The sequence below is a fragment of the Elephas maximus genome, chromosome 10, assembly GCF_024166365.1.
Source record: "Elephas maximus indicus isolate mEleMax1 chromosome 10, mEleMax1 primary haplotype, whole genome shotgun sequence".
NCBI classification, from domain to species: Eukaryota; Metazoa; Chordata; class Mammalia; order Proboscidea; family Elephantidae; genus Elephas; species Elephas maximus.
The window spans coordinates 43,708,574-43,721,057 of NC_064828.1; the positions used below are offsets into that span (position 1 = coordinate 43,708,574).

Below are 12,484 nucleotides of genomic sequence, written 5' to 3' on the forward strand. Positions count from 1 at the left end.
CAATGTGTCAACACTCTACCCTTCTTGACCTTGGGTTCTCCATTTTAATTCGTCCAGCTTTCCTATCTCTTTCTGCCTTCTCGTCCTCGTCCCTGGGCTGTTGTGCCTATTTAGTCATGTATACATGGATGAACTACATGTATTACTGTCTGTTTTACAGACCTGTCTAATCTTTGGCTGTAGGGTATATCTCAGGAATGACTGCAGTACTGAGTTAAAAGGCTGTTGGTGGGCCATACTCTAGGGAATTCTCCAGTCTCTGTCAGACCATGAAGTGCAGTCCTTTTTTTGAAAGAGTTTAAATTTTGTTCAACATTTTTCTCCAGCTCTGTATGGGACCCTCTATTGTGATCTCTGTCAGAGCAGCTGTTGGTGGTAGCACCATCTAGCTGTGCTGGACTCAGTCTGGTGGAGGCTGTGGTAGTTGTGGTCCATTAGTCCTTTGGACTAATCTTTCCATTGTGTCTTTGGTTTTCTTCATTCTCCATTGCTCCAGACAGGGTGGGACCAGCAGACATATCTTTGATGGCTGCTCACAAGCTTTTAACATTCCTGACGCTACTCACCAAAACAGGATGTAGAACATCTTCTTTATAAACTAAGTTATGCCAACTGAGATAGATTTCCCAAGACCATGGTCCCCAGTCCTGAGCCCAGTAACTTGGTCCCTCAGGGAGTTTAGATGCGTTGATGAAGCTTCTATGACTCTGCCTTGGTCAAGCTGTGCTGACTTCCCCAATATTGTGTACTGTCCTACCCTTCATCAGATCAAAGGCTGTAATCTTCATGGAAGCAGATTGCCACATCTTTCTCCCACTGAGCAGCTGGTGGGTTCAAATTGCCGATCTTTTGGTTAGCAGTCGAGCGCTTAACCACTGCACCACCAGGACTCCTTCTTAAATTATTAGTCTCTTTAAAAACACTGGCTAAGTTTTCCTAGAGTAAGGTTTAGAAGCAGTATTACACAATATCTCATTTAATGCTCTTCCCTATATTTAGCAGTAAAAAGGAAAAGCTAAACACTGGGGCGGTTAGTTTCTCAAATAGTGTTATGTACTATTTGGTCCATTTTAAACCAACTCTAGATTGGTTTTTGTCCAGTATTGGAGGAGACAGCACTATGACAAAAGATTATCTTAATACAGTCCTAAACTAGGAAAAAAAGATGAGGAAATTTGCAAAACAAGATGGGAAATTTGGCCAAAAAACTGCAGGGCTGTAATGTAGATTCCAAGATTTATATTAAGGTTTTTTAGTAATAATAAAGAATGAGGATGAAGTATGTGACATTAAAAGTAGATTTTAAATTAATAAGCATAGAATGGATACCTCTCTAAAGAATAAAATACACTGGACAAATACTATTCTGGTTTCCCTTCTCTTTCTATTATTCACTCTGGTTACTCCCATCTTCCAAAGTAATAGCAAATATGCCATTATAATACTTGTTTTAACACACAGGATAAACAAGCACAAAGAGTTTAAAAATGCACTTTGAACTGGTTCTTCCCAGTTTACTCACGGCCAAGAAAGCAACACCAGAACAGACCTGAACTTTTAGAGTCTGGGTGAACTAGAATAGTAACTGGAATGGGAAAAATTACAGGTCAAAGCCCTGCTGCTAGAAACTTAATCTCCCTCTTAGAAAACAAGGGCTTCATACGTGTTGCATAGCAACCAAATGTCTTTTCTGTTGAAATTTGCGCAGAGTGGCAAACAGCGCTGCCCTGCAGAAAGATTAATGTGCATTGTGCTTCACAGTCCTGGCAATAATCCAATCTCATGCAACAGGCTCCTGAACGGGCTCACTAAATCTCTCTGATACTCCCATTCCAGGGCTTCAACTCATAATTTTTCCTGTTTTGGATCACTCAAATTGTAAAAATTCAGATCTATTCCAGTTTGGCTTTGTTGGCCATGACAGAACTGGTTTGAACTGGTTCGAAGCACTGGCTTAAAATTTATTCAAATCTATGATAAGTAGGAACCTACTTAATGCTTTAATTAGTATTTATCAGTTACATCACAGTCTGTAAAAAAAAAATATAGAGACCAGAAAATCAGACCACCCATTTTTCTTAATACCCAAAAGTCAATGATGAAATATTAATATGCTGGACAACATACGATGCACAGTTGCCCTTGAGAAAATCTGTCAAAGAAAGTGCCATACTTTGTACAGTGGCCTTTTTACCATGGCCACAACTGGGCCAGGGCTTAATGCCTGATTCCATGTACAGGCTGGCCAGAAGTCTCTTAAAAAGACCTGGAGGGAGAACTCAGCCCACCAGAAATGTTTTGTCACGCACAATGACTACACGGACCTGTCAGACCTTCTCTTGGGAAAACGGAACATAAGATACAAATGTATTTAAAGAGCAGGGTGCACAGAAGCAGAGGAAGACACAGAGGGAAAACCACACGTGCTAGTGGCTACTGGACAATACAGATACAGAAGTTTCTCATCATCATAGAAAGTCTGAATAGAGAGCTGCTATAGCAACAACAACAGGAGAGAGCGGTTAGTTGGTGGCAGCAGAAATAACAGCAATAGAAGCAGAGACAGAAAGTGACTGAGTCAGAGACAGGGTCACCAGAGCTGCTGATGGCATTCCAGTTCTGAGGCCTAGGCATGCAGTTGTTTAGTTTTGTTCTTATTTCTGTGTTCGGTCTATTCACTGTAGAGTTCCTTGAAATCTGCAGGAACTTAACAAAAAACAAGAAATCACCTGATCACTGCCAATTTTAGATCTGGGCCAAGGAACATCCAGAAGGGCCTGTAATGCATGTAAACAAGCAGTAATGCTTTCCATGGTTGCATCTGAGCGCAAGGAGCACAGAAATTCCACACTGATTCCTGTAGAATGCAGAAAAAGAAAATAAGGCTTCCCTGAGATTCTTAGTTTACAAAGTTAAATAATTAATCTTCTATTTTGATAATAAGATATACAATCTTAGCAGACCAACCAAAGCAAACCCAGTGCCATCGAGTTGATTCCGACTCATAGTGACTCTATAGGACAGAGTAGAACAGCCCCACAGAGTTTCCAGGGACCGCGGATTTGAATTGTCGACCCTATGGTTAGCAGCAGTAACACTTAACCACTAGGCCACCAGGGTTTCCATCTTAGCAGAAAGGTAAGCTAAATAAACCACAATGAATTAATACTCTAAACAAGTGATAAGACAAATTTCTTAATAGTTTGTTTTTGTTTACATGTACATAGGAATAATCCCAACTAGGCTTGTGCAGTATTGCTTAGTTGCTATGAAGCAGTTCAAAGATGCACAAATTACAATAAAATTGTACCACAGAACTTAACTTGTAGAGTTTTATAATGTTCTTTCTTTTGACTAAAATTTATTGGGTGATGACTATGTATCAGGCATTGTGCCTTATATACACACACACACACACTTATAATCTCATGTAATTCTCACAATACCTGATGAAGCAGGAACTATTATTATCACTCATTTTGAGATAGGGAAATATGCACAGAGAGCTGAATTTAATTTGCTCAAGGTCAGTGACAATGGGACACATCAAGAATTTGAACTCTGGCAGTCACACTGCTCAGCTTGTGTTCATAACAACTCTGCAAACTTTCATTCTGTAAGTTTCTTTTTAAAAAGCTCTCATCCCATGGGAAACAGAAACAAATTTAATATACACAAGGATGTACAAAATCTGGTCATGCCTGGCCTGGAAAAGAATAATAACAGAAGTTCTGTAAACCATAAATTGCACATAATGAAATCATTTATCTTTATAACCCTTGCATTTCATTTGATCAGTAACTTTTTTTTTTTTTACCAGTAACAATCTTATGGTGTGTTTCCTCAGGATTAGGTTAAAGATAAAAACCATTTATTCCATTTATGCTAGAAGCATTGTGTTATCTAAAAAATATCTTCACTTTAAAAGTGAAGTTCCAGAAAAGCAAAAAAATGCGTTAAATGCCACAAATCTAAAAATCTCATTAATCTTTCACCTTAAATGTTTGCTTATAATTTTGTGTCACTAAATGTAGTCTCTCAAACTTTGCAAATATTGAGATGTGGAAGACCTCTCAGTATATTGATATTTTACATATATACATGTACATACATACGCGTGTGTTATGTATACCATATATTGGGTACTACATGGATCTTACAAAAAGAATAAAGTGATAGGGTGATAGTCACCAAGAGCTAATAGGCAGCGGGTGCACCTCAAAGATAAGCCTACATGCTCTTTTACTGACCTAAAATAAGATGGAATCTGTCAGTGTAGACATCCTCAGGGGACTTCACTGCAGCTCCAGATGATGAACCCTGACACATGGAAGTTGGTGTTACAGGCCTTGAAAGATTAGCTGTGCCTTCATCTGGGTCAGCAGCAACAAAGCCCGTACTCGTAAGCCACAATGCCGCAGCCTGGAGGATAAGTGCCCAGGAGCTGTAATAATGCAATTTTGCATTTTCACCAGTTTCTGCAGTGTAGAAAGCACCACCTAAGGAAAGGGGAAGCAAACAGTTTGAGGAGAACAAAAGAAGAGATTAGCTTTGAATACATTTTCTCTTTTCCTTTTTACAAGACATAGACCATTTCCATCACTCTCACAAGTTCCCTTGTACCCCTTTCCATTTTCCAGTCACTCCCCTAAACCCCAAGGCACCTACTTACTGACTTTTTAGGGAAAAAAAAAATTTTATTGTGTTTCAGGTGAAAGTTTACACAGCAAATTAGGTTCCCCTTTAACAATTTTTGGAAACCCTGGTGGCATGGTGGTTAAGAGCTACGGGAGCTAACCAAAAGGTTGGCTGTTCGGATCCACCAGGTACTCCTTGGAAACTCTTATCAGGCAGTTCTACTCTGTCCTATAGGGTCGCTGTAAGTTGGAATCGACTCGATGTCAATGGGGTTTTTTTTCAAACAATTTTTATACAAGTTGTTCTGTGCCATTGGTTACAATGTGACAGTATTCTCATTATTTCCATTCTGTTTGTTCTGTTTCCATTGATCTAGCTTCCCTTCCCCTCCTTCTCATCTTTGCCTTAGTGTAAATGTTGACCATTTGTTAATTGTTAAAGGGAGCACATTACTCACGAGTGATATTGTTTATTTTATAGGCTAATCTATTATTTAGTTGAAAGGTGAACTGCAGAAATAGCTTTAATTCCAAATTCAAAGGATATCTTATGGCAACAGTCTTGGGGGTTCCTCTAGTCTGTATTGGTCCAGTAGGTCTGGTCTTTTTCAGAAATTTGAGTTTTGTTCTACATTTTTCTTCCATTTTATCTGGGACCTTCTATTGTGTCCCTGGGTCAGATTATTACAATAGACTTTCCTTTCATATATATAACTGGAACTTCACCTAAATGGGAACACATAGTATGTACTCATTTGTGACTGACTTTTTTTTTGCTTAACAGTGCTTTTGTAGATTCATCCATGCTTCTATGTTATCAGTATCTTTTGTTCTCTATGCTTTTATTTCTCCTAGCAGACAAATGTTGAATTATAGGCTTAATATACCTTTAATTTTATAAGAAAATTGTAGACTACTTTTTTTTTTTTTTTTGCTTTAACGAAGAGAAATTTGTTTTCTCACAGTCTAGTAGGCTAGAAGTCCAAAATCAGGGTGTCAGCTCCAGGAGAAGGCTTCCTCTCTCTGCTTCCTCTGGAAGGTCGCTGTCTTCAATCTTCCCCTGGACTAGGAGCTTCTCTGCACAGGAACCCCAGGTCCAAAGGACGCACTCTGCTCCAGGCACTGCTTTCTTAGTGGTATTGAAAACGTCAATCAACACCTCCCTCCCCCTTCTTTGTCTTGCTAACCACAAGCTTGTTTTGAGCAGCATTTTTCAGGTAGTCACAGCAGTAGTGGCTCCATCCACTGAACTGGCCCAAGCTACACCTTGAAGCATGCGCAGATTGAAGAAATCACATCCTTCAACCAACCCCCCCCACCCCCCGGACCTGTCACCAGAAGGAACAATATTTCTCAGTCCATGACTTCACCTGATTCCATTTTAGAAGCAAGGGGTCCCACTACACGCACATCCGATGGAAGATGATTTAATACCTGGATCTCCAAATACGGGCAAGGGAGGGCTAAGGGCGGAAAGTTCCGGGTACCAAACCCAACCCCCAATGCAACTGGAAACAAAAAGCTCCCCAGCCCCCTTAGACAGCAAGCACGTGGCCTTGTGGTTACTGAACCCCACACGCTCCTTGTACCCGAAGACAATAAACTTGCCACTTTCTGTTTCCCTTGCAATCAGTGCCTGTCTTATTTCAACTGGCTAATAAGACAGGACAAGAACCTGAGTGGTGTTCTTTGGTTACAGTATGAGGTCACCTACTCTCTGTGTTTCCCTTTTATCTCCTGTAAGACAAAAGGTGGTGCAGACCACACCCAGGAAAACTCTATTTATATTAGATCAGGGATGTGACCTTAGTAAAGGTGTTACAGTCCCACCCTAATCCTTTTTTTTCCCAAATCGTGCTTTAAGTGAAAGTTTACAATTCAAGTCAGTTTCTCATATAAAAACTTATACACACATTGTTATGTCATCCTAGTTGTTTTCCCTATAATGTGACAGCACACTCCTACTCTCCACCCTGTATTTCCCATGTCTATTTGGCCAGCTCCTGTCCCTTTCTGTCTTCTCATCGCACCTTTGGACAGAAGCTGCCCACTTACTCTCATGTATCTACTTGAGCTAAGCAGCACACTCCTTGCCAGTATCATTTTATGTCTTATAGTCCAGTCTAATCTTTGTCTGAAGAGCTGGCTTCAGGAATAGTTTTAGTTTTGGGCTAACAGAGTCCAGGGGTCATGTCTTCTGGTGTCCCTCAAGTCTCAGCCAGGCCATTAAGTCTGGTCTTTCTACTAGAATTTGAGTTGTGCACCCCACTTTTCTCCTGCTCCATCAGGGACTCTGTTGTGTTCCCTGTCAGGGTGGTCATTGATGGTAGCCCGCACCATCTAGTTCTTCTGGTCTCAGGCTGATGGGAGTCTCTGGTTTATGTGGCCTTTTTTGTCTCTTGGGCTAATATTTTCCTCAGGTCTTTGGTGTTCATTCTCCTTTGCTCCAGGTGGGTTGAGACCAATTGATGCATCTTAGATGGCTGCTCACTAGCTTTTAAGACCCCAGACACTACTCACCAAAGTGGGATACAGAGCATGTTCTTAATAAACTCTGTTATGCCCTAAATGCTCCCTGAAACCATGGTCCCCAGACTCCCACCCCCACTACTCTGTCCCTTGAAATGTTTGGTTGTATTCAGGAAATTTCTTAGCTTTTGGTTTAGTCCAGTTGTGCTGACTTCCCCTGTATTGTGTGTTCTCCTTCCCTTCACCTAAAATAGTTCTTGTCTACTATCTAATTAGTGAATACCCCTCTCCCCCCGTCCCCACCCTCATAACCATCAAAGAATGCTTTCTTCTGTGTTTAAACCTTTTCTCGAGTTCTTGTAATACTGGTCTCATATAATATTCGCCCTTTTGTGACTGACTAATTTCACTTAGCATAATACCTTCCAGATTCATCCATGTTATGAGATGTTTCACGGACTCATCATTGTTTTTTATCATCACGTAGTATTCCATTGTGTGAATATACCATAATTTGTTCATCCGTTGATGGGCACCTTGGTTGTTTCCATCTTTTTGCTATTGTGAACAGTGCTGCAATGAACATGGGTGTGCACATATCTATTTGTGTGAGAGCTCTTATTACTCTAGGATATATTCCAAGAAGTGGGGTTGTTGGATCGTATGGTAGTTTTATATTATTTCTAGCTTTTTAAGGATGTACCAAATCGATTCCAAAGTGGTTGTACCATTTTACACTCCAACCATCAGTATATAAGCGTTTCAGCCTCTCCACAACCTCCCCAACATTTATTATTTTATGTTTTTTGGATTAACGCTAGCGTTGTTGGGGTGAGATGGTATCTCTTTATAGTTTTGATTTGCATTTCTCTAATGGGTAGTGATCGTGAGCATTTCCTCATGCATCTGTTAGCTGCCTGAATGTCTTCTTTGGTGAAGTACCTGTTCATATCCTCTGCCCATCTTTTAATTGGGTTATTTGTCTTTTTGTTGTTGAGGTTTTGCAATATCTTGTAGATTTTAGAGATTAGACGTTGATTGGATTTTGTACACTAATTCTTAAATTTTTATTTTTAATCATATTTTAAAACAAAATATGTGTATATAAAACACTGATACCCACTTTGCACCAAGACTGACGTTAATATTTTGCCTTGTTTTCTTAAATCTCTTGCTTTTTTTTTCATAATTTTTATTGTGCTTTAAGTTTACAAATCAAGTCAGTCTCTCTCACAAAAACCCATATACACCTTGCTACACACTCCCAATTACTCTCCCCCTAATGAGACAGCCCGCTCTCTCCCTCCACTCTCTCTTTTTGTGTCCATCTCGCCAGCTTCTAACACCCTCCACCCTCTCATCTCCCCTCCAGGCAGGAGATGCCAACATAGTCTCATCTTACTTTATTTCTTACAAAAAAAAAAAATCTTGGTACATCCCTAATTCTTGCCCTTCCTTCACTAATCACTTTCATCAAGTTAGTGTGAATCACTCCTGAGGATGGTTTTACATTTTTAAAGTAAAACGTATATATTCACCAAATCCAAAATCCGTTGCTGTCATGTCAATTCTGACTCACAGCAACTCTATGGGACAGTGTAGAACTGCCCCATAGAGCTTCCAAGGAGTGGCCAGTAGATTCAAACTGCTGACCTTATGGTTAGCAGTCATAGCTCTTAACCAGTGTGCCATCAGGGCTCTGTATATATTCAAAAATATATGATATTACTTTATGCATTTAAAAGTTTACTTCAAAGGTATCATACTGTATGCATCCTTTCTGAACTTACTTTTTTCACCTAACATGTTTTTGAGATTTAGTTACGTTGATATATCTGTCATTCATTTCTGCTGTTAAATTATATGCATCAGTTTATTTCCATTGTTTCCATTTTATGCTACTGAAAAGTACTACAATCAATACTCTACATATCTCTTTGTGTAGTATTCCAATCAAAATTTTAATAGAACTTGAAAGACTGATCCTAAAATTCATATCGGAGAGTAAAGAAACAATAATAGCTAAGACATTTTGGAATAACACAGACAAGAATGAGTGTACAAGTATCCAACCTATACAATACGATATCAGTAACTGTCTATAAAATTAATCTCTACCCCCATTCTGCACACAAATTCCACTTGGATTAAAGTTCAAAAATGTAAAAAGCAGAACTGTAAAGCTTCTAAGTCTTTCTGATCTTTACATAAAAAGTGAAAGAAAAGATAAACTAATGACTGGGAGAAGATATCTACAAGACACAGAACCAGAAAGGTAGGGTATTAAAAATTTATCAAAAGTTGAAAAATCGATAAGAAAAAGACAAACACCAAATAGAAAATGGGCAAAGATTAAAAAAACCCAGTGCCGTCGAGTCAATTCTGACTCATAGCGACCCTACAGGACTATTTATGAAAGAAACTTAACCACCCATAAACCTATAAAAAGATCTTCAGTCAAAGGAATACAAAATAAAACAATGAAATACTATTTCATACCCATGAGGTTGGCAAAAATTACTGAATATGATAACATATAAGGTTGGGAAGATGTGGAAAAACAGAAACTTGTGGTTGGTGGGCATGTAAACTTATAGCTGCTTTGAGGGTAAGGTGGAAGTAACCTGTGAGGTTACTGTGAATCAGTGAATCCATTTGTAGGTGTTTACCCTGAAACAACTCTCACATGCTTATCCTCTGAATGAAAATTATCCCAGGGAAAATGTTCCAGATAAACATTATTTGCCAAAGGAAAATTTTTGAAAATATAAATTACTAACCGAAACTCTAGGTTATAGCTAAAATTTTACCTCCTTACCTTCAACAGGAAGTTGGGAGGCAAATTCTGAAGGCAAAGTTAAGAGAGCAAAATCCTGAAGTGCGGCAAGCCAGAGTCTACTTAGTGTGCCAAGATCTGTGTGGACTAACTCAAGCAGTCCATCTGATGAAAATGACTCATTTCTGCCACTCTCCTCTGAACAGGTGGTAGTCTTCAAAGGCTGTTTGTATTTTTTTTGTCTTTCTATAGCAATTATGTAGACCTGTTAAGGATTAATTTTTAAGTAGGAAAATCTTACATCCATTGAGAAGATAACGATATTTTTATCTTGCTGAAGAGGCAGACTTACCTTCGAGCATAATGGACTTAAAATACATCGTGCTATCAAACAGGCATTTATGTACAACCACACACTGAAACTGGGGTAGAAAGATCCAACAGTATTACCTTCAACGAGATACATCAGGGATCACAGAAATCTGGCAAATATACTGCCACTTTGTAATTTTACAACTATAACAGATATAACTAATGGATTGTGGCACTCTCTCTCACCAAGCCTAGTTAAGGCCTCATAATCCATCATAACACATGGCTCCAGGTGGTCATCTCTGCACTGAACTAAGGTAAAATACTGAAAATATTTTCATTTGGACTTAGCACTAAATCACTATAAACAGTTTAAAAATTTAACATGGACTACAGAATGTTAAATTATTCAAGATATTACATAACTATTTAAAATTGATGGATTCCAAACAAATACATTCAAGTAATATGCATTATCCTTTTATCCACAACTCTAAAATTCAAAAAAGCTCTGAACCTTGTAACTAATCTGGTGGCAAAACTGAATGAAGTTACGTGAGGTTATTTATAGTTTCTCTCAGATAAGGTATATGGACATGTATGTATCTGAAGGTATGTATGCACATACGTGTATGTGTATATATATATAGAGAGAGGGGCTATTTATATTCTCCAGCCCATATAACATGAATATTCAAATATTTTGCTGCAGATATGTTTGATTAGATTCCATTATATTGACCCTGACTTGCTGGAGGTATTGTGCAACATATATGTATGAGGAACCTACTCGACGGCAGTGGGTTTTGTTTTTTTTTTTGTTTTACATATATATATTATATATACATACATATACACACACATAAACTTTTCTAAAATCCAAAAAAAAAATCTAAATTCTAAATATATCTGACTGCAAGGATTTCAGATAAGGGATTATGAACCTCAATTACACAGAACAACAAGTGAGTCATTATTCATCTTTCTTGAGGAAAGCAGAGAAGGAGGTAATGGGCTTAACAAAGCACATAGCAGATTTAAATTATTATAATGAACACTATTATCAGCAAAGAGTTATTTGTAAAATAGATTACACAGGTTACAGAATTCCTGTTTGCTCTAGTAAAAGCATGGAAACCCTGGTGGCATAGTGGTTAAGTGCTATCTATGGCTGTTAACCAAAAGGTTGGCAGTTCAAATCCAGCAGGCGTTCCCTGGAAACTCTACCTGGCAGTTCTACCCTGCCCTATAGGGTTGCTATGAGTCAGAATCGACTCGATGGCAACGGGTTTGGTTTTTTTGTTCTAGTAAAAGCGTATGTTTAAAGATATCATTAGATCTAGCTTATTAAACTAGGCAGAACTATTTCCTAACCAAGGGTTGTCAGCCCTAAAAAATAACAAAAAATAGATTCTACAATCTTCAGGTTTTAAATGGCTCTACTAATTTTAAAACTACACTACTAATATGTATGTGTGTAAGGTACTATACTACTATAGTTCTATTAATTAAATTTTAACTAGATCTCCAGGAAGCCCTTTTTCACAAGTTGATTAATTTTTCCAATTACAATATATACAGAGATGTGTATATATATATATACATATACATATATATACACACACACATATAAAACTGATTAAATCTATAAAATTTAGTTAATTAATAGACCTACAGTAGTATGGAGCCCTGGTGGTACAGTGGTTAAGAGCTAAAGCTGCTAACCAAAAGGTTGGCAGTTCAAATCCACCAGCCACTCCTTGGAAATCCAATAGGGCAGCTCTGCTCTGTCCTGTAGGGGTGCTATGAGTCAGAATTGACTCAATGGCAATGATTTTTTTAATAGCAGTATAAAAAAAAAAAAAAATTTTTTTTATAGTACTTTACACACATACGTACACACATATATATATACTGACATCATACCATATGTCATTTTAATGATGGTACATACTGCAACTACATAACCATCATTAAAATGACATATGGTATGATTCCAAGACATTCTGGAAAAGGTAAAACCACAGAGACAGTAAAAAGATCAGTGGTTGCCAAGGGCTCAGTGGAAGGGGGGAAGAACGAACAGGTGGAACTTAGAGCGTTTTTAGGACAGTGAAACAATTATGTAGGATACATTAATGGTGGATGCATGACATTATTCATTTGTCAAAACCCCTAGAACTATACAATATGAAGTGTGAGCCCTAATGTAAACTATGGATATTGGTTCATCAATATATCGCACTAATGTAACATGTTCCTAATGGGAAAAAACTGTGCATCTGTGGGG

At 38.2% G+C, this 12,484-nt stretch overlaps 1 protein-coding gene across 4 annotated transcripts in view; it reads right to left on the bottom strand.

Moving 5' to 3' along the window:
• HEATR5A (HEAT repeat containing 5A) overlaps nucleotides 1–12,484 on the bottom strand; it is a 141,367-nt gene that overhangs the window by 18,807 nt on the left and 110,076 nt on the right. For all 4 annotated transcript variants that reach the window (XM_049897447.1, XM_049897448.1, XM_049897449.1 and 1 more), the window contains 3 exons: nucleotides 9,925–10,147; nucleotides 4,251–4,499; nucleotides 2,730–2,857 (listed from right to left, as the gene is read on the bottom strand). In XM_049897447.1, coding sequence (XP_049753404.1) covers nucleotides 2,730–2,857; nucleotides 4,251–4,499; nucleotides 9,925–10,147 — 600 coding nt within the window. The remainder of the gene's footprint in view (nucleotides 1–2,729; nucleotides 2,858–4,250; nucleotides 4,500–9,924; nucleotides 10,148–12,484) is intronic.